Below are 27,244 nucleotides of genomic sequence, written 5' to 3'. Positions count from 1 at the left end.
GCCTAGAGCTAGGCCCTTCTAGGGACCTTTTTAGCACATCAGGGCACAGGGAGGGGACAAGAGCTCAGTAATATAGTAGTTAACTGTATCCACCTGGTGCCCAGATCTAAATTAAAGCCATGATTCCATGGCTAGAATGAAACCTGGTTCTTCAGGAAATGAGTAGTTTCAGAAACAAATCCATATGGTAATGAGGGGGCTATACAGTGCCCCCAGTGGTCAGTGGCAGGCACTGTCAAATGGCTTACAATGCGTAAATGGATTCTGATGATGCAGATTGTTTTCATACAGAATTTCATCCTTTTATTGCTAAATGCATGATTCAACCCTTTTTACACGGACTTGGTTTTAGCCAGCATAAGTTGATATACTTGTATTTGTATATTCTGTGGATGAGTGCAGTTTAGTACGCCTAGATGTTGTTTTCAGACATCTCTGTATTACACCCGTCCTGTGTCAATCATCACATGTAGCATAATAATCATGATTATATACTTTAATAATGATAACCATGGGCATATTAAAATAAGGTAGTAACCAAGGAATGCACAGCTGGCTCTTTATCAATTTATTTTAACAGCAATGGTGCTTCAAAATTGCACATTATTCCCATTTACAACATCTGATAAAAAGGTGAAAAATATAGAAAACACACCAACCCAATCCCTTTTTTAAAGAAGTCATAACAATGCTTAAACCTGAGGAACAAATCTGTCCATTTATAACTCCTGTCCACAGTAGAACCTCTCCAAGAAAACAAAATCAGACCTGTCTGAAGTGAGTGGTGCAACAGGCTAACAGCGCCCTCTGTTGGTACCCTATACATACAGACAGACACAGCCAGGGACGGACCAAGCTGGGCATTGGAGTGACTCAGGGCTTAAAGCCAAAAACAATGTTTTTTTTGCAAATCTGCACTGGTCTCATTAAATGACCCCTATGGGATCCTCAGGACTGAAATCAGTTCCCAGGACTGATAACTTTAAGCCCTGAGTGGCTGAACCCTATGGTTGCACCACTCAAAAATCTAATCTATAAACAGGTCCCTCAGAGATGGCAGTTCTCAGCAAAGAGGATCTAGTTCTGCACAACAAGTACCAGCTAACACCATTGAATTCACTCTAGAAGCAGAAAAATAGACATTAAGTGACCCGACTACAAAACACAGTGGTGACACTTAATAAATGAAAAAGCTTCACTTGTAAACAGACAAAGTAAGCCAATGCGATGCTGAACAGTGTCGCTTGATTCTAAACATATTCATTACTGTCATTAATGTATTCATTACTGTCATTAATGTTAACATTCAGGTTGTGATGAACGGTTTGTTAAGTTTGTTGCAGACTCTCAGTATTTCAGACTTTACGTAAATATCCCACAGATCTTTCAGTGTCTTAATTTCTGGCACTAAACTCGACCACAATGACGGGGCTCCAAATGTGTTTAAAAGACAGCAGTACAGACACAGCAGCCACATATAGATCCACACAGTAATGGCCTTGATGTCAATTCCACTCTGAGTGAAAATTGACATTGAGGACTTTACTGTGTCTGTGTGTCACCAAATCCAAGCACTTGGGCTTACTGTATTTGTGTCCTTATTTACCTGCTCAAACCCAAACCCATTAGAATGGGCCTGTGATGTAATTTTCTTTTCTTGTTTTCAAACATTTCAAGTGGTATAGGTTTTTAGGTTTTTACATACATTACTGGTAACTGGTGGGGTTTCTCTGCCACCAGTTCATTCAATTCTTTATGTTAATGAGCCTGTGATGCCATATGCTTTTTTTCTGCATTGATGTTTAGTCACCCCTATGAAGGCGGTGTACCATTTTTTTTCTGGCCATGGATTCGCCAGTTCAGTAAAGGCTTTTACATTTTTCCACAATAGTGCCTTCATCAGTTTCCTTAAAAAAAATGCATCTATTACAAACACTGTATAATTATAATCACAACATAAGCAATGATTATAGTGCATTCTCATAGTAATACATACATCATTTTATAATGCATTATAATCACCGTTACAATGCATTGTGTGAATTTATACATAGAACTGTAATTGTACAGTGTTAAAAGCAGATTATAATTCATTATAAATGTGTATAATGCATGAAAAAAGGTATGGGCTTCAGGTTATTGAGTTTTGTGTACAATCTCTAATTTGGTCCTAATCTATAATGTTCAAGTAAGATGCAGGATAAATGCACAAGGAGAGACTTTGAAGATGGCAACAATAATGTCAGCAATCATTTGATTATCTCAGATCCCCCCATAAATGGCAGACCTGACATTTTGATCGAAGACATTTCACAAGCTACGGCACATCACAGTGAACACCAAAAACAACCACAATCATATACTCATAGAAACAGAATGTCCATTTCTACTACTTTGTACCAAACACATTATGCTATAGTATACAGTAAATAACTTTGATCACCAAGTCACATGTGGAACTAAACTGAGGAGCAACAGGAAACGTGAAGCACTGGAAACAAATATTGAGTGCACATGAAAGTGCCCACATACAGTAGTACACCATTAGTCTTACAAAAATCACACTTGTGTCAAGTGAGGGGTGCCTCACTTCTTTAAACAAACATTAAAAGTCCATAAACTTGGCTGCCACATGGCGTCACATGGGGTGCCATTTTGTTTACGTCATTAAAAGTCCATAGACTTGGCCGCCATGAGACGTACAGTAATTTCCGAAAGCCAGGCGTTGGAGGGGCTAGTGCCCCTCAAACATACGCACCCATGTATGGGTACTGTTACTGTACATTCAAAGTGTAACACAGAGTGATTGTTTGCATGTATGGAGGTGTATGGGTGTTGTGTAGTAAAACAGTGGTGTCTTTGGAAATAGTTCAGAACGTGTTGTTCTGCAACTGGAGTGGGTTTTACTTGTGGTATTTCAAACACATGAACACACACATGAGAACCTTACAGATCAAACCTCAACCATGTATGTGAGTCATGTATGCTATAAGTCATAACAGACTCCCTGGCTTTGTTCCAGTGCTTGATTCCATTTTTAATGTCAATTGATTTGCTCATCAATCATTAAAGATTTCTTCAACAAATGGGAAAAAACTGTTGAAGCTGCACTGTTCAATGTTTCCTTTTTCTAAATGTGTGTAATTTATTGTGCATGTCTTCTTTGATGCTTGCATTTAATACCAACATAAAAAAAATCCAAATGAAGTGTGTTCTTTTATTTGGAAGAATTTCAGGGATATAAAATAGAGCAGCATCTGACTGTTATGTTGGGGGGGAAGACCTTGTTTAGCCGACATACCAAAAGTCTGACATGCGCTGCAGGATGAAAATCACAAGTGCTGCGGGTTACAAATAGGGTTGGGATTTGTTAGGATTTTAACGGTTCCGGATCCTAATATTATTTTTTTCCCCTTTTTTCTGACATATATTATGCTTATATTATAACTAACCTAACCAAGTACTTAATAAACACAAATTAAATTATTGTATTTGCACTTTACAATTACGAGGTGGCACTATTATTTAAACTTCACCACCACCATCTAGCCACCACGACAATATCATTGTTGCAATTTGTACTGTATAGTACACATTGCAATAATGATATTGTTGTGGTGACAAATGTTGTGTCTTTAATGTTCAGATTAATTTAATATGAAGGACCCCAATTACCCTAATGGCAACAAGCCATAGTGCTTTCTTGGGTTATAAAATCCTCTTAGCAGACCTTGTATTGAACTGTAGGCTACGTCCCTGTGATTTTTTCTGCAAACTGTTTATAAAGTAATCAATGTATGGAGGTATATATGCACCTAAAGGCTGGGCTCTCAACAGTTTCGTGATTAATTTAGAGCCAAATCAAAAGCAGTTGAGTTGCTTATAAGTTGTAAAAATAAGTGCAGACAAATTGATTTTTATTTAATTCCATGGCTCTATAGTTGATTGATTTTGAGTTGTTTCCTCAATGTGGACGTGGTGCAACCGGTGCAAGTTGCAACAACATTTGCAGGAAACTATGGCATCGCATTTATTGCACTTTGCGTGCTCAGCCTCAGAGTCATTTCCCGCTCTGTTAACCACACTCGCTCCGCGGCGGTGACCGCTCGCTGAATGCACAGAACAGTGGTATCCGCCCCACTCACTCATCGCAAAGTGCAATAAATGCGATGCCATAGTTTCCTGCAGTGCAAAGGTTGTTGCAACTTGCACCAGTTGCACGTCCACATTGAGGAAACATCTCAAAATCAATACGCCTACACGAGTCAAGGTTAATCTACTCACTCATGTCAAGTAGTAGACGTCACCCCAGTAACTTGGCTCTGCATGCATGCACAGACACAGCGGAGCTTAATGACGACTGATGAGAACCGTTTGGGGAACCGTTAATAAAAAAACGATGGAACCGGCTCCGGATCCGCAATGTCGGAACCGGGTCTGAAATGGACCCGGTTCCGAATCCCAACCCTAGTTACAAATCACCCACACGGGACGCGTTTTCGGATTTTTAGCTGCATTTTTCCGTCGGTTTTCCGAAAAACGTGTCCAGTGCGCAACCACATTTAGTGTAGGGTATCGGACTAACTGTCGGACCCTTGATATGCCTGCACCCTTTATGTCAGCCTGCAAAGCAATAGGCAATATGTTTGGTCCCAAGATGAATTAAGATTTGGTATAGAGTGTAAAGTCACACAAATCTACCATCCATCCATCATTGTGCCTGCTCAGATTCACACCGTAACAACAACAAAACCACGTACAGTTGTTCTTTTCACATCAGCTGAGACAAGATGGGTTCGTCCTGTTTCTCAGGAGCCCAAAGTGGTTGTGGAAAGGACATACTGTGTGTACTATACTTAATGCCCCAAAACATGCATCTCCAAACCAGTATTATATGGCATTAAATGATTTTTGAAGGAGCAGGAAGGCACAGGGCTGGTTTAAATGACAGATGCTACGCACACAAATAATCTTCAAGGGACAAGAAAATGGCCGCTACACACAGCCAAAGTGACTCAGAAAAAGAATGGTTCACTTATTCTCAACGTCCTAAAATAAATTGGCACCATCAGTGTGTGCGGCCACTTTCTTGTCCCTACCTTTTAATGACAGATGACACATGTACCAGCATCTGATTCAGAAGCAAATGTATTGAATATAATTGAATATATAAATCCATTAAGTTGGCCAATTGTTAATCCAGTTTTGTAACACAGCCCGCTGTTAACACCCTTAACACCCGGGGGTATTTGGAACCATTAAAACAGGGCACCCAGCGATTTGCAGCTTCAGAGCCCATTTCAAGGTTGCTCCGCACCATCTTGGAAGGAGCTAGAAGTAGCTAGATGTAGCCGGGAGGTATGATTACTTCTAACCGCGACAAGTGACGGGACCGCAATGGGCCGTCAAAAACACAATCTAAATCAATGCTTCCAATACTAACCAAAGATTAAGAGTTATTCACGTTTTAAGATTTTTCATCCCATCCATTAAAATGGAGGGGGACCACTTTGGATGACATCCCAACCGGAAATGACATTGAATGTTACCCAATCGACGCTCCCAGCCTGTAGAATGTTGCGCTCGGTTATGAAATGATTAATGTTCCGTCTTTTGATTAATCTCCGTCCGGGGCGTGGGGCGTAACTATTTGATAGGACGGAGACCTCCGCAGGCAGGTAAGAGTGTCAACAGTGAGTGTACAGAAAGTTATTGTGTGCACTCAAACTGGTTAACTGGCTCAGTCTTAAATACCAACTAAAAAGATGTGAATAAAAATCTAATTTGCAAATCTAATGCAAATTACAACAACCCACCTACCCAGACATACCCCCACACACACACACACACACACACACACACACACACACACACACACACACACACACACACACACACACACACACACACACACACACACACACACACACACACACACACACACACACACACACACACACACACACAACAATGTGATACTTCAAGGTGATAGTGTTTTTACAGTCCCTTTTAAAATCTGCATGCTTCAATCACATGTCTCAACATCTGTATGGGACCCGAGATGAGCTAAAAAAATGCTGTGACAGTCTCTCTAACATTACTTTGTTAATGAATATACAATCATATCCCTAGAAGATTTTTTTTGTGTGGTTTCTTGAGTAAAAAGACATTCAAATGGTCGTCTTCAACCACCGCTCCTACAGCGATATGCCACCTAGTACTGTTTCTCAGTTTAATGCTGTGCTATAAAATGACCATCCTTACGATCCGATCACCTACCTACAACACACCACTGACTATGAGCTATGAGATACTTAACATTACTGTAACTTTTTCAAGGCATCCACTGTTTTTATTTCCATTTTGAAATATTTATCAAATTTCCCCTTCTTCTGATACTTCCAGGTGATAAGACCATGTGATGTAATCTGGGGTTGATGTGACTCCCTGAGGCCAGATGGCTCATAGCCAAGTTCTACTGTGGTTAACATTAGTATGTATACGAGACCAAATGCTACTTGTTAAAACAGCTGGGTGTTGGGTGTTAACAATTCCATTTTGTTTTCCAGATTACTGACTTCCTTGTTGCTCCATCACTACAGGCACAGTATAATACAGGATACAGTATATACAATGTACTGGCCACTGGTAAACACTTTGATTTCAGTATGTTACTCTCATTCCAGCCTCATCGTGTCCTGGTCAAGGGATGCATCCTTTAGGACTTAACTAATCATTACCTTGATTCAACTAAGTTAATTCAAGGTGATCTGCAACAAGCTCCCAAATATGTAACATATTTAAGGTATAATGTTACTAATAAATAAAAGTATAAATCTCAATGCAAACAATGAGCAGCCTGACTGAATTTGTGTAACATTTGTTGAGAAAATAAAAAAATATTGTACTTATAAAACAGATTGTATAATCTCTCTATGAATCAAAACAGTCTTCCCACTATGGATGACAATGTGATGACAATGTGGCCATTTCACCTCATTTCCTCTTGGGTATTGACATGGATTCATCTTATGGTTCAAATTATAGCTTCACATTTTCCAAATTTCACTCCACAGTGGAGACACACACATCTGCTAAGTGCTAATGCCCATGAAACTAATAAACTGAAAAAAATAATATTGCTACTAAATCAGTTATCCTGAAAGACAGATTGTGTCTTGAATAAATAAATATGAGACTAGGGGAAACCCAAAACACCAGCCATACATGTCATGATTAACAGTGTCACCCTTTCGAAATATAGTATAATTAGCTTCATTTGTCGTGGCTCCTTGAAGGCAGAGCTATAGATATATAGAGTAAGGCAAACTTGGTTTCAGGATAAAATCGTGTGGAGCCATACTGGCACCAAATGTTACAAGGCCATTGTGTCCTTTCGTCCCGAGGGCTTGGTCATACAGACCTTTTTTTTCTTCTTTGTTTTACATGTGCATATTCAATGCACCTTTCATGCACACACTCCAAGCAGACAAGCTGAAAATACTTAAATTGCATTCTCTATCACCGTGGATCACCATGGGGTTGCCGGGTGTCTGCGGGTATCAGGAAGTTAAATTCAAGACTTATTTTAAGACATTTTAATGCCACCTAGCATTACATTTAAGACTATACTTGCAACAAAAACTTTTTAACTGAGTATGGAATATTGTATAATAAGTTGTAAGTATGAAGATATCAGGAGCGGTTCTGGTGTCTTTAAACTGAGCAGCAGCTTCTATTTGGAGAATAATGGACATTTTGCAGGAACTTACTCCGGCACTAGTGCACTAAGACAGATGCCTTCAATGTTAGTGCACCGCAATTTTTAGCGGAAACGGGGACTGCCCATAACTCCAACATACCATTACTCTGACTACGTGGGTTTAGGGATAGGGTTAGTAATGGGCGAATGAGACCAATGCAGCGTCAGAACAATGAGCCGTCGGACTAATGACATGGCGCTGCGGAAACTGTCTTTATCATATTTGGTTTTCTTTCCGTTTATCACTTGGCAAAATACTTTATTGCCATGATTGATTCATTGACATATTTAAAAACTATTTAAGACTTTAAGGACCCGCAGATACCCTGGGTAAGCACCTGAGGGTTTGTTTGTTATTTGCACTTGATTAAAAACCTGTGTGATTGGGCCCTGAGACGTCACAACAGCGGAATGGCCCTTAGAGCCTTTGGTGCGGACGCTTAGCAGGCAGTTTCCCAAACTAAGTATGTCTATGGCTCTGCTCCATGGCAGCTAGACAGACTTGAGGTTGTTCTGTTAGGACTCTTATGGGGGGATGATAGCAGCCAGATACCGTCAGAGCAGACAGGAAATGGCCAGGGGGACCAGCGCCGCAGACAGGAAGTAGGTGACTCTGTAGAGGTGGAGCGGGGAGAAGGTCACCATGGCAACAGCCAGGGGCAGAGGGAGCCGGGAGGTCAGAGGCAGGAGTTTACTGAAATTGACACAAAACAAATCATAAGTAATATCATCGGATTACATATTATGTTCTATCATTATATTGTGTCATAATTTTGGACATGTTATTGTGTGTGTGTTTACCTGGTACTGAGTTTCAGAGTGTTGGAGTTAATGAGCAGCACATAGGCAGTAAGTAGAGGCACTGTGTGTGGCCAACAGGGGTCAGGATCCAACTGGATGGAATACCTGCAAAACTCAGTAATGTTTAAATAAGTACTTTTTGTCCCTCTATAATTTACTCCCTGTGATGGCTTGAATATGAGGAGATTTTTAAGGTGTATGACATTCCTTTTAAGGTGAACGAAGAAGTGTACTTACAATGAAGCTACTTATTCCCAAAGTAGTTTAATTGTAAGAACTTAAGTACCGTAACCGTCTCATGCACAAATGAGACATGCTTTGGCATGCGTGTGCATGTGAACTAAGCCCAAAGGCACGCCGAAGCACGTTCCATAAGTAGTTTTTTTTTTTTTAAGTAAAATGTCTTCTTATAGTAAGGGCATTTTATCAGGTATTTGACCAATCTGGGAACTAAATCGTTACCAAGAAATTTCTTCACCAATGTGTTTCTAAAGGTGTCTAATAACATATACTAAAAGTTTGAAATTCAACTCCCGTGGGAAATTGAGTTATTAGCATAATATGTGACCAAACCCTTAACATCCTATATAAGGCAAAAAAGTCCAAATTTCATAAATCTTTAAGTAGCATGTGACATATGAAACTAGGGGGTTTTCATGATTCTGAATCCATTCCAAGCATTAGTTTTGCACAAAAAACACTCCTTGGGCAAAATTAGGCCATATCCACTTGACCAAATGTGCTGACCTCATCACGTTTGTGAGGCCGTTTTCCTCCCAAGGAGTGTTTTTTTGTGCAAAACTAATGCTTGGAATGGATTCAGAATCATGAAAACCCCCTAGTTTCATATGTCACATGCTACTTAAAGAATGATGAAATTTGGATTTTTTTGCATTATATAGGATGTTAATGGTACGGTCACATATTATGCTAATAACTCAATTTCCCATGGGAGTTGAATTTCAAACTTTTAGTACATGTTATTAGACACCTTTAGAAACACATTGGTGAAGAATTTTCTTGGTAACGATTTAGTTCCCAGATTTTCATAGATTTCTCTTACTATTATGGAGCAATGTTTTTAAAGTGCCAACATACGTGGATAAAAACCACCTGGAATTACTATTATTTTGCGGTTCCAAATCTATTACTATTTACTTCATCAAATAGGTCAACTATCTGTAATTTATATAGCACTTTACGTGTGTGTGTGTTGTTACTGTGGATGACACCATGATAAAGCATTACAATTGTTTACAACAGGGTCCACCGTTTTCAATTAATCAGTAGAGACGTACAAATATATACTTCTAACAAAAAAACTGGAAATCATCATATAAACAAAGTAATGTGTGAGAACCAAAAGTTCTACTGCTGAGCTAAGAGTTTGTTTTGTTTGTTTCATACAATACCTCTTATTGATACCCTAGCCTGGTTAACCACTTCCTCTTGAAAACATTCAATCATTTGAAATTAAAATGTTTTCAAGAGAGAGTGGTTAACCAGGCTAGTCCTACCCAACCACAGAATCTAAATGTCTCAATACTGATAGAAGAGCAGGCAGGCCAACTATAACCACAGCAGTTGTGTTAGTTGTATTGTATTAACATACTATAATATACTACCAGATAGTGGTTAAAATCATATTCACAAAAGAAAGTTCACGTTTATGCATATTGCATAAGCACAACTATAGACAATTAGACTTCGACATACACAATCTCAACATCTCAGTCTCACACACAGTACCTCAGGTTTCGTGTCCAGTGGATGAGCGAGGGTCCACTGAGCACACACACACACACACACAGTACCTCAGGTTGCGTGTCCAGTGGATGAGCGAGGGTCCACTGAGAGCGCACACACACACACACACACACACACACACACACACACACACACACACACAGTACCTCAGGTTGCGTGTCCAGTGGATGAGCGAGGGTCCACTGAGCATGAGAGGAAGTGTGAAGAGCGTCAACAAACAAAGGTGGAGCTGCAGGTCGTGCCTTGTCTCCTGCAGTGCACACTCTGACAGCAAGGGGGCACCATTACACTCCTCAGGCCTGCTGAGGGCTTGGCCATCGACTGAGCCGTTCCCTGCGTCTCTATGCTTCTGGGGCGCCTGCATGGATTACATGTGACTGATAAATATATAGTGTTCCTTTAGATTTTGATCATTAGGTCGTGTGTTCACAGAGCGCTGGTGCCGTGTTGTAGAGCCCAGCCTGACTGATATATCAGCTAATATTTGAAACTTGTGCAATTTTATGCAACTATCCCTATATTGCGCTGATCAGAGCAATGGTCACCGAGTTATGGTCATTTGCAGTACTAGAGGTTCAGCTACGTGACACAAACTCCGCCCGCGGGCCGGTCCTCCCTTAAGTCAATTTTAATTAATAATAAACTTCTGAAACACTGCCCTAGTGGCCGTGTGCAATTTAGTCTCATACATTTTCCTTTTTTTCCCCATGGACCACCTTGGAAACCACTGTTCCTTTGCGTCTCTTGAATGTTGTGTCAGTAAAATCTTACCAGATTCAGCATGTGACTCAGATACCTTTCTGTCATCTGTAGTCTCAGGACCTGGACAACATTAAAAACACAAGTTGTAAAGTCGTCACTTGAGGAAGTCAAGATTATTATAATATTATAAATATTAACCACATTAATATAACCCTGGTATCCCAATTTAGACAAACATTTGATCAGGTTTTCACTCTTTTGAATATATTTTTCAATTGCACCTGTATGAATTAACTGGTTTTCAGTCTTCAGACTCACCCTGTACAGGTGCAGCAGGAAGCTAAGGAAGAGTGACAGGGCTCCACAGGAAGCCCCGCCCAGTACAGTAAGAGACAAGATGAGGAGGAGTTGTGAGCGGAGACGCAGGGTGCAGCAGTGTCGAGACACAGAGGGTCTGTCAACAGGATAAAGTACAAAGCAATCACAAGTCAACAAATACAGTTGTAGAATACATAATAGTTCACATAATAGTTCACCCTACATTTTACATTTGAATTGATTACATTAATTCTAACAGATAAGAGGTTCAGTCTTTTCTGCACAAAAACAAAGACATGTGGCTCTTAGTATAGAATTATTGGAATAATTACTGTGAGGCGCAAATATGCTGTTTTGGTTTAGTCTGATGACACAATACCAGAATAATGACCAGCATCATACTGGAGCATCTCTAGTCCACTGCACCTGTGTAGTGGAGCCAGAATCAGTGACATCAGACATATAAGGAGGCGGAGCAGGGTGCTGAACCAAAATGCCACGGCTGCCCCAAACACGTAGAGCAGAGGAGACAGGAGGCGGGGCCACTCCTCCACTGGAGCCACGCCCTCTCGGAAGGAACCATCAGGAGATGTAGGAGGGAGGTCGTCCATGGAGGGGAGACGAAGAACGGACCAGGCCTCATGAAACCAGCTGCACCTGAACACGTAACCACATATCTCCATATTTCATCATCATACGTTTCACGTTTTATTTATAAAGTAATGTCCTATTCTATAGTTAGTCATAATTATCAAACGTATTCATATAGCACATTTCATACATAAAGTGCACTTCAATGTGCTTCACAGAATATAAAAGAAATGTTTTAAAACAGGAGGCTAGCAACAAATATATTAAAGCATTATCACAGGGACATGCAAAAGTAGAGTAAATAGCTGGACTATTTACCAATTGTCTTTCTTTTATAACCTGTGCTCTCTATTACAAAGATGTTCTTATCAAGAAAAAAAACTTGGGACATTTTAAAACTGTTGTTTATGGTGTGCACTGAATTTGTTCTTATCTTTGTACGGCACTTTGTAAACTCGTTTTGAAAGGTGCTATATAAATAAAGGTTTATTATTATTATTATTATTTTTAACCACTTCAGGGCTATCAAGTATTGGTTTAAGACTTAAAACAATACTTGATAGACCTCCAGGGCTTTAGTTTAAATGTTTGGTCGTTCTACAAACACACGACGAGTTGTGAGATTGTAGATCGGCCATTTTCGCCAAATCCTAGTCCCAAAATAGGGACGCGGCGATTCGAGCATTTAATAAGTTCCTACCCCAGTAGCAGGTGTAGAATGTAAACGGGAAGATCCACTTTGTGAGGCTGCAGAGCGCCTAACAGTGCCTCGCTCATGTCCAGCACCAGGCCTGTCCTCAGGATGGAAGACAGCTGTTCCCTGCAGGCTAGGAGGAGTGTTACAGCCATGTACACAGGCATCATGGGCCCACAGAACCTCAACACCTGGACAGGACAACATAATCAAGGTTTAGTTGTGATTTGGTTGGTGATTTAAGTTCCACAGGTGTGTTGCAGACGTGCGACGGCATGTTCTTAAAAACAGAGCGGTGTCTCACCTGTCCAAGAACTCTGGGAAATGAAGTCCTTACTGACACCTACAGTAGAAATGGACAGAATCTTTATATCATATTTAACGAATACAAGTTTTGATAACCTGATGGCTCTATGAAGGAATACAGAGTCAGAAAGCCACTGGTGTCCAATCCTGGGTTTACATTGTATTAGTCGTCAATACCGTTAAATATAAACATTGCCGGCCGGATGTAAAAATTCTGTTATTTATTTGGATAAATTAACACATTAGAATATGTAGTTTACTTGTTTTTTACGAGCTTACATTGACTGGTCAGTCATCTCATGGTTTAATTCCCTGCAGCATGGTGCCACTTTGTACTGAAGTAATCTGATCATAGCCTCTGGGACCACAGGCGTTTTGTTTTCAAAAGAAAAAATATATATTTTTTGGCATAGGAGTGGAGTGAACATTGTATTTCGCTATACAAGATTCAGTGTAGTGCAGAGGGGCGTCGCAAAGAATGTGGTGACGTCAGTGTTCTCCGCTGTGTTCTACCGGGGAGAGGAGGAGCAGGGAGGGGTGGGTGTACAGATCGGTGAACCAATACGATCCACCCCTCTAGACCAGAAATCACACTGGCTGGGGCAGGCTACAGGTCAGCCTAATCAGGGCGAGTTACACCACTGTGTTTTCTCTCCTGATCAACAGAGTACAGGTGTTCTCAGATCCGCTCGGTTATTACACATGATAAACATACCCAGGCCAGGACGGTAGGACCTACCTCAGCCAGGTAATAGAATCGGAACCCTTGGTCTATATAATGGGCCGTAAGTGGTTAAACCAGAGTTTTTACTTGGTTAATTCACCTGGTCTAGTGTTTGGCTGGAAAGAAAATCTGTCTATTACTGAGAATACAACTGGCACATGGATGCCTAACATTAATTGCAGTACCTTATACTGACAGTTGGGGGCAGTGTGCATCTGTAGGAGAGCAGAGGTGGTGTTGCCTGGTCTGCTGGTGTGGAGCATTCCTGAGATCTCTGTTACTGATGGAACACTGGCACGCACACACACACACACACAACACATTAGGTGGAACAAGTTTCCTCACCATTTATTAAGACATCATTCAAGCCATGCCTCTCCATATACAATACTGTCATAATAATAAAACTATTTGTGACTAAATTTGACTGAGAGACTGCCATTGGATTTTTTGGAATTTTCGTTTTTTCATGTCCTATGAAAGCAGGGAATCATAGCTTCAAATGGACATATTGATTGTTCAGTTTGACCCACCAGTTTTGGAGATATGGCTTATAGAGTAATGTCTTGCAGAAAACAACAAGTTGAGAAAACAGGCTTGAAAGGTTCACTTCTGTGGTCTCTAACATTACACCTAGCTACATGTTTGGGCATTTATTTCATATTTACATGCCGATTTCAGTTCTGACACTTATTTCAGACATGCTCTAGTATGTGAAGAGTCTGCCTGTGCTATTAACTCATTTTGGGAAAAAGAAAAAAAATGTTTTTCTCCTCTGGTGAAAAGCTGTAATGTGCGCGATGGCAGTCTCTCAGTCAAATCTGGTCACATTTGTGAGTGCACATCATACTGATAATACTAAGCCTCTTATATACAACTTTACCAGCAGAAGAAAGAATACAGAAGTATTCAGTAGAGATGAAATACTCCAACAGAGACAGAAGCACAAACCAGTTTTCTGACTGAGTCTGGGAAAAAGAGTATTTAAGAAACACAAACCAGTTTACCTGACAGTGGTTAAAGAGTCTTCCCTGAACCATGGTACCCTCATTCTGTATACGTTGGACAGTCTGTCTGCAGGCAGAGATACAAGCACCCGTTTTACATCTCAGTATTAAAAAAAAAACTAAAATAATGCATAATAACGATTATAAAATCTTTAGAACGCTTCATGATATAATGTATATTGGGATAGGGGATTTAACTTGCATTAACTTGTGACTTAATTACATTTATGCTTGCCCCTGGGCTTCTGTTTAAAAAAAACTAAAACCTGAAGAAAAAAAAAATGAAAAGAAAGAAATCTTTATAACAAAGGTTTTTTGTGTCTGATGTCGATCAATGTAGGAGAGTCCTAGACCAGAGGTTCGCACACCAATTACCGTTAATTTAATTAATATAATATTGATAATTAATGATGATAATTAACTTAATTAACATGTTAATATTCTAAGCTCTGTTGATACATAGGACCACAAGAGAAATAAGTCTCCGGGACTTTTTGTCTTATCCTTTTCGTGTTTTACTGTACTTCTGTGCGGTTTAAAAGTTTGAGTAGACTGGGGTCCACCTATGCTTTCTATGGCATAGGCAGCTCCCGGCAGGATCCGGCGGGAGAATCTAGACGCAGCTGCACGACATGAGACTAATTCGAGCAAGTCAGCCTGGGCACACTTGAACTTCCATGCGCGGTCAAAGGAAGCTGTCTTTTGCGTCATTTCCGGGTTTTAAGACAGCTGGTGAATGGAAATGAAGCTCCACCCACACGGCAGAATGCCGCTGGGGCAAGCTTTTCCAGGAATCTGGCCGACGTGGCAATCTGCCGCGTGGGTGGAGCTTAATTTCCATCCACCAGCTGTCTCGGAAATGCCGCAAAAGACAGCTTCTTCTGTCCACGCATGGAATCTTAGGTGTGCCCAGACCCAGAGAGAGAGGAGTGTGTGTGTGTGTACGTCAATTTAACAAAGGTGCAGACGATCAGAAATCAGCAGTGATGATTGCAGTGATGTCAGTCATCGACGTTTGCACTACAGTATGCCGAATTGAAGTGGACTCTTTTTTTCTCTCCCTGGAAATAAAAACGTCTGGGTTTCCGAGGCTAAAGTTTGAGTAATAAAGTATTCAATCAATCAAAACAGGTGTTTTGACTCATATAGTCAGAACATTTTCTAACCAATTTGAAAAACTTTTTGATTAAAGCTTCCATTTCAAAACACTGAACTAATATAGTTATATATATATATATATATATATATCCTACAGTAAACTATTTTATTTAACCACTTAGAAGCAAATATAGTAGATCTTGTAGATCTCTTATTGTTGAATATTTACCTTTTCACCTATAATAAATGAATAATGTCATGCCCAGAATACAGACTAAAATAAAAACTGGGAAACATTACCTGATCATTACATTATCAGCCAGAGCAAGACATACGTATAATTATATATAATTCATTATAACACCATCAACTGCTGGTTAAAAACTTTGATATGAAAATGTGCATTTGCATTTTCCTCCGTGCAGTCTTCCATAATGTACATACCTTTCTGTACTCTGCAGTGGCTTGCAATAGTGATTCTAAAAGCCTGATAAACCTGCAGAGAGATACAATTTGACTATAAAGGCAGGTTTCAATTTAATTTCCACAGTTGATCATGTAATATTGGTATGTTGATAATATCGAAACATTTTATTTTCTCCACCAGGCCGAAGTCAGAGGGAAAGTATGTTTTGTACTCGTGTGTGTGTGTGTGTGTGTCCGTCCGTCTGTGTACAGCTAATCTCCGGCACCGTCTGCACACACACTCCCTGGATGCCAATGACAAACCTCTGCCCCCATTTTTACATTACAATTTATCCATACATCTTTGTACAAAATGCTGCAAATCATTAACATAGTGTCTGATTGCGGTGCAACTGTGCACGCACTAGGCTGAGGAAGAAATGCCACTTGACATTTTTCCAAAAACACTCCTATCCTGGTGGAGACGTAAATGTGTGCCCTGAGGGGCACTTTTTCTAGTTTTAAATAGAATGCCTACTAGAAATGTAAATAGGAAAGACATCACCCATACAATAATCAATTGTGATGAATAATTATGAAAAAGATTATTTACAGGAAATACATCCAACACTATACATAATACAGTATATGTTCTTGTATGACTGAAACACAAAAATAAATGAAACTGGTACAAAGTCATACCTGATGAAAATGCTGTAGTTGGACAGTGTGTACTAGGCCGGAGGAGTTAACAACAACATCACTAACAGTCAAACCTGCAAAATCAACAGACACTGAATAGGAGAACCTCTCTTTTCAGCTGAACGCTTTAGAAGAATTATGCAGTATATAACTTTTGAAAAAGGCAGGTCTAAAAGCTCACAACACGTCGCGGTATCCAAAGTATAAAACAAGGTTAAAGTGCTTAAACTGTTCCTCATTTTCCTGGGGACCCCCTGGAACCTCCTCAAGGAACTCTGGGGGAGCACGACTGCCCGGACCCCACTTTGAGAACCACTGCTTTAGAAGCACAGACAAACAGAACTCTGTAAGCTTTAGAAGCACAGACAGAATAGACAACTCACCAAAGGACATAACATGTGGCACAGGAAGAGAAATCATCTGAGACTCCTGTCTCTGCCACTCACACTCCACTGTGAACTATGGGAACATGAGAGCAAATGAACATGATTTCATTTCTGCGTTAAGTCCTTGTGAGATTCCAAATCCTTACCCAACTCTAACAGCCTGCATCCTTACCCAACTGTAACTGCATGGACTTATACTAATAATCGAGATTGAGATCATGTTAATGCTGTTTAATAACTTGAAACCTGCAGTATTTCGTCAATTAGTATTAGTATAAATAGGGAACACCTAATTATAAATGTTATGCTATGTAGTCTAAATTCATTAAGGCTGGTTAAAAACTTAAAAAATGTGCCTCCATACAGTATTCCTGGGCTGTCGAGTGGCGTGTCAAGTGTCAACTTTTCCACACGCCGCTTCGCCCCTCCCTATATTAAGACAACACACCCTTGGTCAGCTGTCGAAGTGGGTGAGGTACCCACTTCGACAGCTGACCAAGGGTCAATATTCTAGGTAAACAAAGTATTTTGCACACCTGATAAATGTTCAGCGACATGTGGGCTAGTGGAGCAGTCGCAACAGGTATGTTTCTTAAAGGGAAATTCCGCAGTAGCCGTTTTTTTACTGAATTCTGTTGATAATGTGTATGTGAACCACTGTTGGTGGCAAAAAAATTAAATATACAGGGCTTCAAACCGGTGAAACGCTGTTCTGCTCAAGCAGGAAGTGACAACATTCTGTGGACGTATTTCCCACAACATCAACAACTAGACCTGTGCCCGTTTATTGCAAGATAGCTATTAATACAAGTTATTTCTTTTTTGAGCAGGCGAAGGCAGTGTGCGGGTGTCTTCTTCTGAAGAAGAAACTTACTTATTTCATATCTTGAAATATAATTTAAAAAAGGGAATCACCAATTAGCTACTACTTAAGTATTACAATAGCTTATAACCACTTAGTAATGGTTAATTACAATGTCATTTTCAGTTTCATGCACACACTACTGTATTACTTTACAAGTGAAATTATAACAAAGTGAAAAGTATACCTGTTTGCCATTGGTGTTGGATGCACTGACCACCAGATGAGATACAGAGGACAGGTCACTCAGACTCAGAGTGATAACCTGAGGTAAGAGCACAGACAGTATTTGTAAATGAGAGGGAGTGAAGTCATACTGTATTCTTCTGCCTACAAATGTGTGAAGTTTCATTCAGGGCGTGGTCTGTGTCATTTTGAAATAGGGCTAAACAGTCAGTTGAAACCAATGGGAACCAGTGCAAAGTCGTAAAAAGTCGGCGGTTTTGATGAAAATTCCTACTTTTCGTTGTTAGTTTCATTAAACTGTTGCTTTATCGACTTTTCAATTTTTAATGTCAGCTGACTTTGAAGGGCTCACGCCAAGCACGTTAGCTCGGAATTAACAAACGTTGACACCCATAAATACCCATATGTGAGTGTTGCTCTTCTCCCCAGTTCCTTTTCATGGCTGGGATTAGGGAACAAGGAAAAAGTCTATTTGAGCGTTACATTTGTATCTCTATGTTGCTGCTGCTTTTGCAGTTCCCGACAATACTTGACCACAGTGTTTCTGTAGGACGAAGAAAAAAACCCATAAAATGTAGGTTCCGTAATGCAATTCCAATGGTCTTCAGCCCTAAACAATGGTGGATTTGGCCACGCTGGGCCACGCCCCAAAATACCTGTATGTGTGTCTCACAGAATATCAGGACATTTGTGATTCAGTTGTAATCTGATTTGTGATTTCAAACAGCAGAGGTGTTAAAGATGATCATAGCTAAACTCAAGTGTGATACCGTTTAAATATTACCATATTATCTTTTTATCTTAAGGGGGGGGGACAAACCTTGTATGTTGGGAGGAGCTCTGTTCCCAAAGACAGATCCACTGCCTGCACACTGGACCATTTGAAAGCAAAAGAGAACATGATGGCGTTAACACATTTTTAGAGACAATGTTGGTTTGCACCTTTTGTGCTCAAGGCACACCAAAGGGAAAGTCAAAATGGGTATAGAATTGGCTTCTGTGTTGGAAAGTAAGTGAACGTATTGTGAATGTACTCTTTTTTTAGTACAAAGATTTAAGATAATTAATAACTTCTTGTATAGAGATGTAGTACAGTATATTGTAACATTGCATTACCCAGTTTTTAACCATGACATTTAACTGTACAAATTATCCCTTAGCAACTATGCAAATAAACCAGGTCATAAGTTTCATTACTGTACCTCTTTTCCAACAGGCAATTTGAGCGATTTAATAACTAGCATAATAAGATGATAACTTTGATTTAATGAACAAAGTGGCTCTGCGAATAACATAACATGAATAATTAGGGATGCACCGAATGGGAAAACCGAATAGCCGAATATGATTACAATTATATATCATTACTATTTTTTTTGCAGTTTTTGTACCAAGGCTGCCTTTGTTGCTACACATGTGTGTACGCCGTACTTGATGCCGCATTTTGATGACATCACCACAACAAAATGGTCGGTTAAGGTAACCCCCGTTCTTCGACTATTCGGTTTCAGCTCTAAAATCAACCAAACCGAATATGCATGTTTTGCCACTATTCGGCCGAATAGTTTTGGTGGCCTAATATTCGGTGCATCACTATAAATAATGGTTCTACTAAAACATTCATTCATAAATTGTTTTATTGCCAAACATTAATAATATTCATAATTCTTCTTACCAAACAGAGCCAATCCTATGTGTGCAGCCATAAATCCAGCTGGTCATCTCCTGTTGGGGGATTGATAATACATTTATTCACTCTGTATGATACATTTGATCTGTCAATATTTAACTGTGACAAATTCACAATCTATTGACTTTAGCATTTATCCATTTATTTAGCCCCTGTTTTCTCCCCCTGTTTAGTCATTATGAAATTCCCAAATTCAACATAATCCTTCTGTATTAACATGCATTATTAATGCAGTCTCACCAGGTTGTTGCTCCGACAATAGAAGTGGCTGTAAGCTTTCCTCCGACTAGACAGTGCAAACAGGAAGTATTTCACCTGTCCGTCCTGTGAACAGCCAAAATGGAGATGTTTGGATTCATGGCCAGTGCTCGTTTATAAGACTCCCACAACTCTTATAAACACCAAATCATTCATGTTCTTGATGAAGTAAGGGGTGAAGTACCTTTGGTGTGCTATAAGCCAGACGCAGTGTGTTCACTTCACTCCAAGCCTCAGGAGAATCTGGATGGAGCATGTTGGGAGGAAAAGTTGAGTGGTGGGATCTATACTGTAACTACTACTACTGTAACTTTGGAGAGTCCTAGACCACTAATTAAACATGATACGAGTCAACATGGCTAATACCATGACATGTTACATATTGGATATTGGATAGAACAGCAATTTCCAACCTGTGGGCTGGGGCCCACAGGTGGGCCATAATGATAATGAATATTTTTAAAAAAATGAACGTTAAAAAACTAATTTCACAATATATATGTTTTTTCTTTAAAACCTTGAAAATGTGTTTTCATTGAGATGCCGACAAATAAGAACTTAAAAGTATCCTACATTAGTTCCAATGATCGAAGCCGGGACCCAATTGATTGATGCTCTAAAAATACAGCCCACCCATCTGACCACTTAACACGGACTGGTGTTAAGTGGTCAGATGATGAAAGAACATCTGGTCTATACAGCTAAAATAACCAACCAGGAACCAACCTGAGAAAGAGATGGAGGGCTCTGGAGGTTCCTCCGGCATCATGACAGGGTGTCTGATGAAGTGATGGTTCAGAACAGACCTCCTCCTCTCTGGGTCCACTGAGAACTGAACATGACACACAGTGATCAATACCACATCCCTGTTCATTAGATGTAGGAGGCATGAGATGAGTCAGTGTCATTGTCACCTGTCCTGTATCGGGGTCAATGAGATCGAAGAAAGCTCTGACAGTGGCAAGAACGAGCTCTTTACACCTGCACGCGCGCACACACACACACAGTAAAACAGTTGGTTAAGTGTAAATTGCACGCGCACACGCACACACACACACACACACACACACACACACACACACACACACACGGTTAAGTGTAACTTGTGTAAAGGATGTTGTATTATTTATTTTTTACCAAACAATGGAGAGATGGTCAGTGGAGACCCATGACCTGGGAACTGCAGTTGCCTTGAAAAAAGAAAGAGACACACAGTAATAACATTCTACTATATGTGTATGACATGTGTGAAATAAGGCTTCAATTGCTGAGATTTAGAGAACTTCAACTCTCATACTAAGTGATGAGTGATCCTTACCACCAGTGCCATCTTGCTGGGGTCTCCCGGGGGGCAGGGCAGGGACGTGAGGCCAGAGCGCACTTGGTAGTCACGGTAACCGCCTCCCACAGACAGGACAGTGACACTGCGGAGGCCTTCTGCGTGACCCACCCACCTCTGTCTCACTGCTGAGTAGAAGTCTGTCATAGAACATAAAATGAAAATGAAACGAAAAAGAAAGAAAAACAAAACAATTGATGCTCATTAAAACTCTATAGACGGCAGGGGGGCGTCAGGGTGGTAGGTGGCGAGTGCCAGCTAAATCTGCAACATGAGCAGAGAAGAAGAGGTCTTGTTGTTTTGGCTGAAAGTGCCCCTGGACTACTGTACTCCTGTTGGCCTTCTGCACAATGTTTATGTATAGTCACATTGCATTGTTCCTACCCAGCAGGTAGGTGTCGAGGGCCAGCACAGGGGCCAGGTGAGGAGAGGCCTGGGTGATGATGAGGCTGACCAGACGAGGACTGAAGCGGGGCAGGGTGAACAGAGCACGGGCCACCACCCCTCCCATGGAGTGACCCACCAGGACCACATTACCAGGGGGTGACTCCACATCCTGATGGGGAGGAGAAAAGGAGAGGATGTGAAGCTAGTGATGAAAGCAAACGTTGGAAAAGATTGTTACACGTCTCATCATTACATGTGATCATTACAGGACATATGTAACGCTTATTAATAAATTGCATGTGTAACTGGGATACACACACACACACACACACACACACACACACACACACACACACACACACACACACACACACACACACACACACACACACACACACACACACACACACACACACACACACACACACACACACACACACACACACACATTATTATTATTTATTTTCTTTTTTCATGTAAGGATATATCGTAAATCAATTCAAATCGATTCAAACACCAGACAATTTATATATTAGAATGTATGGAAGGGAAAGACAAGCATGAGGTGTGCCAAAAGATTGAAAAAATATATATAAAAAAGTGGTGTGAAGCTATAAAGTGATTAAGACACTTTTGTGACTTGACTTCTAACACTTTGTAGTTGTTACTGTAAACTTAGTAATTAGCTCCTTTTTGAGTAGACAGCCATATGTGTGGCTGGGTCTGTCCCTGGCTGTGTCGGAGCACGAAAATAGCGTTTTTTCACCACCAAGTGTCACTGTTGCACAGCCTAACACACACACATAGGCCAGGGAGGAGGGCTTGTACAGTACAGTACAGTACAGTACAGTACAGTACAGTACAGTACAGTACAGTACAGTACAGTACAGTACAGTACAGTACAGTACAGTACAGTACAGTACAGTACAGGTCTGATTTTTATGTATTTGTACTGTGTTTCTTTCTTACTGCTGTACCATTGGCAACTGAATTTCCCCCACAGGATCATCATCTAACTAAGTACTTGGCACTGGAAGCACATCCCAGAAATAAGGCAACATACCATGAACACATGTACCAGAATAGAACTGTTGCTTTATTCTATTGGACCTAATACCATTTAAAGTGGCACATTGGATTTCATATTTCTGGCAAAGCCCCTTGCATGAAGTTTTTATTTTTATACCATACTTTCTCCAAAAAGAAAAAAAGAAAACCCTTAAAATAAAGCATCATTCCATCCTGGTCCGACCCCCAAGCTGACCAGTAGCAGAGTAAGCAGACATGCAAGTTCTGACCTTATACAGGCGGAGGATGGCCTTTATGCATTCGTGCAGGAAGTGTGTTTGCCGACGCAGACTCCCGCCATACAGAGCCACCAGCTCCTCGTTAAAGTCCACTGTGAAGACGTTTAGGTGGGCTCCTCCCTCTATGTTCTCTGCCTTCCTGAGAGCCACCGAGCCCAGGGAACGTGCTGGAAGGACAACAGACGAAAAATCTATAACATCCGATTGTGTTTTAACTGGGCTGTTTGCTTCGTTTGTGCAGAAACCTTGTATCGCAGTGAAAAACAGTGAAAATATGTGGTACTGCTTGTATAGAGCTTGTAGATCTGCTTTTTTCACTTTTTTAATACATGGATTGTATAAATATTTAACCAATTAAAATGAACACAAGAACGTGTGACTAAATAACTACATTGGATTGTTGTTTTTTCCAGGAATGTAACAGTTTTAATCAAACAACAAATAAATAAACGGCAACAAATAAACAATGATGAATGTCAGGTTGTCTGCACGTATCAAGGAGCTCAACGGCCTTTAGGACTTCTTCCGAGACCAAATGAAGAACAAATAATGTGAAATCAACAGGTGGCAAATGCAATTCTATATTTTTTATGGGGGACACAGTAGCCTCGGTCCCAGGCTTACTTATCTGCCAAAAGAAAAGCCTGGTCACAACGTAAGGCAGAGAAGCTATCGGCGGATGTATCCTCCGGAACATCCGTCAGATGTATTTCCCCCGGATACGATATTTTCCCGACCAATCACAACACTTGTTTCATTCGCGGAGAATGTAAACTGATTTGTAAAGCATCAACGTCATTTCCTTGGGCGATACTTCTGCTAAAATCCCGCAACTTCCGCCCAAACAAATGATGTCTTTACTGTCTTTACAGCGTAGGTCTTGCCCATGGTGGGGACACAGAAGGTACTCCCCAAATGTTACATTATAGTGCCACTATTATAGCGTAAATTACTGTTTGAGCTGTTTAACACTAGCATGTCTGAATTAAAATCACTACTACTATGACGGCTAACGGTCAGGCTGACCGGTGTTTTTCGTGCAATTCCATTGGCCACTCTCTCCCTGCATCTCTTCACACCTCTCCCCCCGTGGCGGGGGGTTGACGACTTGCCATTGTCTTCTAAATGTCACATTCCAACTAATTCAAGGCAGCGTTTCAACTCGACAGGACAACTCAAAGTTATTTTTCAACATGTATTTATTTAGCTATGCTCAATAGATAGGTGGAAACAATACGCCAGTCAGTCAACACACCATATTTCACCATATTTTTGATGCGCTGATATATGAAATGAATATGCGCGACAGCTGTGCGTGCGTGCGTGCAAATCAGAAAAGTTTAGGCTACAGACAAAGGAGTTGGGAGTTTGGGAGCGGCCGGCTAGCCACATATTAGCCTATATATATTTTAAAAATACCCAGCATAATTGTTGGGAAGGCTAAGCCTGGCCTAGCCGCCGCCTATGATCGATGTCATTTATATATATTTGATTTATTGTGCCAGCAGAGAGATCCGTAGCAGCAGCACGGTTTATATATACACCATAGGATAGATCAAGTCATGTGACGCATCACCGCCACAAATAGTGCTACAGCGTTATCTAAAATGCACTTCCGCATACCTCACCGTCAGTTACTTGGATATTTTCTCCCTCTCCACGAGAGAGGGAGGGAGAGAGAAAAAAGAGAGCCGTGATGCGTGGAAATCAGTTCCACTGGTCGCGTGCAGAAAAGTTATTTTCTTTTTCATTTCAGTTTACCAAACTATAATTATAGTGACGATGTGAGCGCTATATATTCAATATAGCGCTAGCTATAGCTAGTTTCTGTACCATACCACGTTCCTATGTCGCGCATTTCATATCAGCGCATCTTACCGTCTCGTTTCTGTATTGAATCAACCAAATTTGTACCGTAGTAAAAAAAAACAATGTCTGTTTACTTGGATCCATGAACATAAATTATAACATAATTATGCTAAAGATGGCGTGTATAGTCAACATGTATTTATATCTATTGAGCTATGCGCTTGGTGGAAACAATACCACACACCATATTTCTTTTTCCGTTTCGAGAAATAAAGTCAGACATGAATACTTTGTGTTAATTCAAGAATGTTTATTGTTTCTTAGTGTTACACAATATAACAATATAAAGCATGCAAGGTGTGACATAAAATCAGGAAAACATCCTATGGCATTAGTTTCTGTACATTTATCTGGATGGCACACAAAATGTTGTCTTTCTCTTCTTTCGCTTAGATACACTTGACACATGTCATAGTAAATGTACCAGTGCATGTTCCACACGCCCGTTTGTCACATTTATGGCAGCTGATTAGCGTCTTGTTTGCACATCCGTCAAGCTGACACTGCCTTCTCTTCTTGGGGGTAGGGGTGTCTGGTGTCTGTGGACCATTCTGGGCCCTCTTGGCAGCTCTTGGCGTTGTAGGCTGGTTCTGTGGTGTGGTCGGCAGCGGCTGCAGTGCGCTGCGCTGCTGGCGCCGAGGTGTGCGTGGTGGCACTGACGCAGAGTCCTTTTCATCCATGTGTTCCTTACGGAGCTGTAGTGCCAAGTCCTGTAGGAACTCCCTCCTGGTGAGCTGCGGTTTGTCCAAGCACTGTTTGAACAATACATAGGCATTGATGGCAGCCAGGTCCAGCATGTTGTAAAAGACAGCCACTGGCCAGCGACTGGTGCCAACTCTGACGCTGTAGTTTCGTGCCATCTGATCCAAAATGTCCACTCCCCACTTGGTGTGGTTGTAATCAGTTACAGACTCTGGCTTTTCTTTGGGGTCTGTACCAATCCCGATGGAACGGTGCATGGTGCTCAGGATGCAAACGTTTTTGTTGGGTTTGCTCTGGTAGATGGTGAGCGTGGCATCATTGCTCTTCATCAGTTGCGTGTGGAATAGCCTTTCTTTTCCACGTACGCATGGAGGCAACTCTCGCCTCTGTCTGTTCACAGTTCCAAGTATCGTTGTGTTTCTTGCTCGGAGAGACTGCCCCAACTTCATCGAAGTGAAAAAGTTATCCATTGTGATGTTCCGCCCTTTGTCGAGGAATGGTTCCACCAGCCTCTGGACAACATCTTGAGACAGCGGCACGCCATCACTGCAAATGTCAATTGATTTCTGATTGGGCTATTACAAATAATGGGGGGAGTTTCCCCGCAAGGTGACAAGAGCAGGAATGTGCAGAATTATTTATACTGATTGATTCAATAGTTCAAACACAATCAACACAATAACAATCGAATTGATTTCTGATTGGGCTATTCTGCACATTCCTGCTCTTGTCACCTTGCAACTACGATGCAAAAAATGTGTATAAAGGATTTGATGTCACATGTATGTAACACCAAACATTCAGGCCTACATGGTAATATTCGTTCAAAAACTATAGCCTACGGTACAAAATAAATGTAGGATGTAGCATTTATTCATATTATACACAAGTCATTTCATTGAAAACAGCCAACAGGAAATGTCATGCACAGCTCAGTCACAATGCTATAAACTTTATTATCCCATATAATTATGCTAAAGATGGCGTGTATAGTCAACATGTATTTATTTAGCTATGCTCAATAGATATAGGTGGAAACAATACGCCAGTCAGTCAACACACCATATTTTCTTTTTCATTTCAGAAACTATAATTATAGTGACGATCTGAGCGCTATATATTCAATATAGCGCTCACATGTCACTATAATTAATTACCCTTGCGCAGCAATTACACTGTCCATCTTTGTATTGAGACAATAAAATAAATACGACATTAGCGTTATATATTGTCATTTTTATATAGAGGGGATACATTATAGGGAAGGAGGTCTATCGCGTTGGAATGATTCATGTCATTGATTCATGTCATTTTTACACTGTTCGTTTAGCGTGCCCTCCGAAAAATAAAGTAAAAATATTTTTGATGCGCTGATATATGA

The 27,244-nt window shown here is 40.6% G+C and overlaps 1 protein-coding gene and 1 long non-coding RNA gene across 2 annotated transcripts in view; both read right to left on the bottom strand.

The window, feature by feature from the left end:
* Positions 1-571: 571 nt before the first annotated feature.
* LOC306935196 lies at positions 572-5,827 on the bottom strand. The gene is made up of 2 exons (XR_013791362.1): positions 2,058-5,827; positions 572-1,790 (listed from the first exon to the last, which is right to left on the bottom strand). It is a non-coding gene; the product is annotated as an uncharacterized lncRNA (long non-coding RNA).
* An 8-nt stretch (positions 5,828-5,835) lies between these two features.
* The window catches only part of pgap1 (post-GPI attachment to proteins inositol deacylase 1), a 28,758-nt gene continuing 7,349 nt past the window's right edge, over positions 5,836-27,244 (bottom strand). The window contains exons 3-26 of the mRNA XM_079518133.1: positions 23,284-23,459; positions 21,983-22,154; positions 21,578-21,738; positions 21,397-21,449; positions 21,174-21,240; positions 20,986-21,091; positions 20,444-20,502; positions 20,242-20,325; positions 19,987-20,036; positions 19,132-19,183; positions 18,313-18,390; positions 17,261-17,336; positions 16,878-16,951; positions 16,215-16,266; positions 14,673-14,739; positions 13,851-13,956; positions 12,940-12,978; positions 12,642-12,826; positions 11,777-12,007; positions 11,351-11,486; positions 11,102-11,152; positions 10,477-10,688; positions 8,564-8,668; positions 5,836-8,456 (exon numbers count right to left, since the gene is read on the bottom strand). Coding sequence (XP_079374259.1) covers positions 8,318-8,456; positions 8,564-8,668; positions 10,477-10,688; positions 11,102-11,152; positions 11,351-11,486; positions 11,777-12,007; positions 12,642-12,826; positions 12,940-12,978; positions 13,851-13,956; positions 14,673-14,739; positions 16,215-16,266; positions 16,878-16,951; positions 17,261-17,336; positions 18,313-18,390; positions 19,132-19,183; positions 19,987-20,036; positions 20,242-20,325; positions 20,444-20,502; positions 20,986-21,091; positions 21,174-21,240; positions 21,397-21,449; positions 21,578-21,738; positions 21,983-22,154; positions 23,284-23,459 — 2,531 coding nt within the window. The 3' untranslated portion in view covers positions 5,836-8,317. The remainder of the gene's footprint in view (positions 8,457-8,563; positions 8,669-10,476; positions 10,689-11,101; positions 11,153-11,350; positions 11,487-11,776; positions 12,008-12,641; positions 12,827-12,939; positions 12,979-13,850; positions 13,957-14,672; positions 14,740-16,214; positions 16,267-16,877; positions 16,952-17,260; positions 17,337-18,312; positions 18,391-19,131; positions 19,184-19,986; positions 20,037-20,241; positions 20,326-20,443; positions 20,503-20,985; positions 21,092-21,173; positions 21,241-21,396; positions 21,450-21,577; positions 21,739-21,982; positions 22,155-23,283; positions 23,460-27,244) is intronic.

This window comes from Electrona antarctica, assembly GCF_951216825.1.
Source record: "Electrona antarctica genome assembly, chromosome: 13".
NCBI classification, from domain to species: Eukaryota; Metazoa; Chordata; class Actinopteri; order Myctophiformes; family Myctophidae; genus Electrona; species Electrona antarctica.
This window is presented reverse-complemented; position numbering and strand designations above follow the sequence as displayed.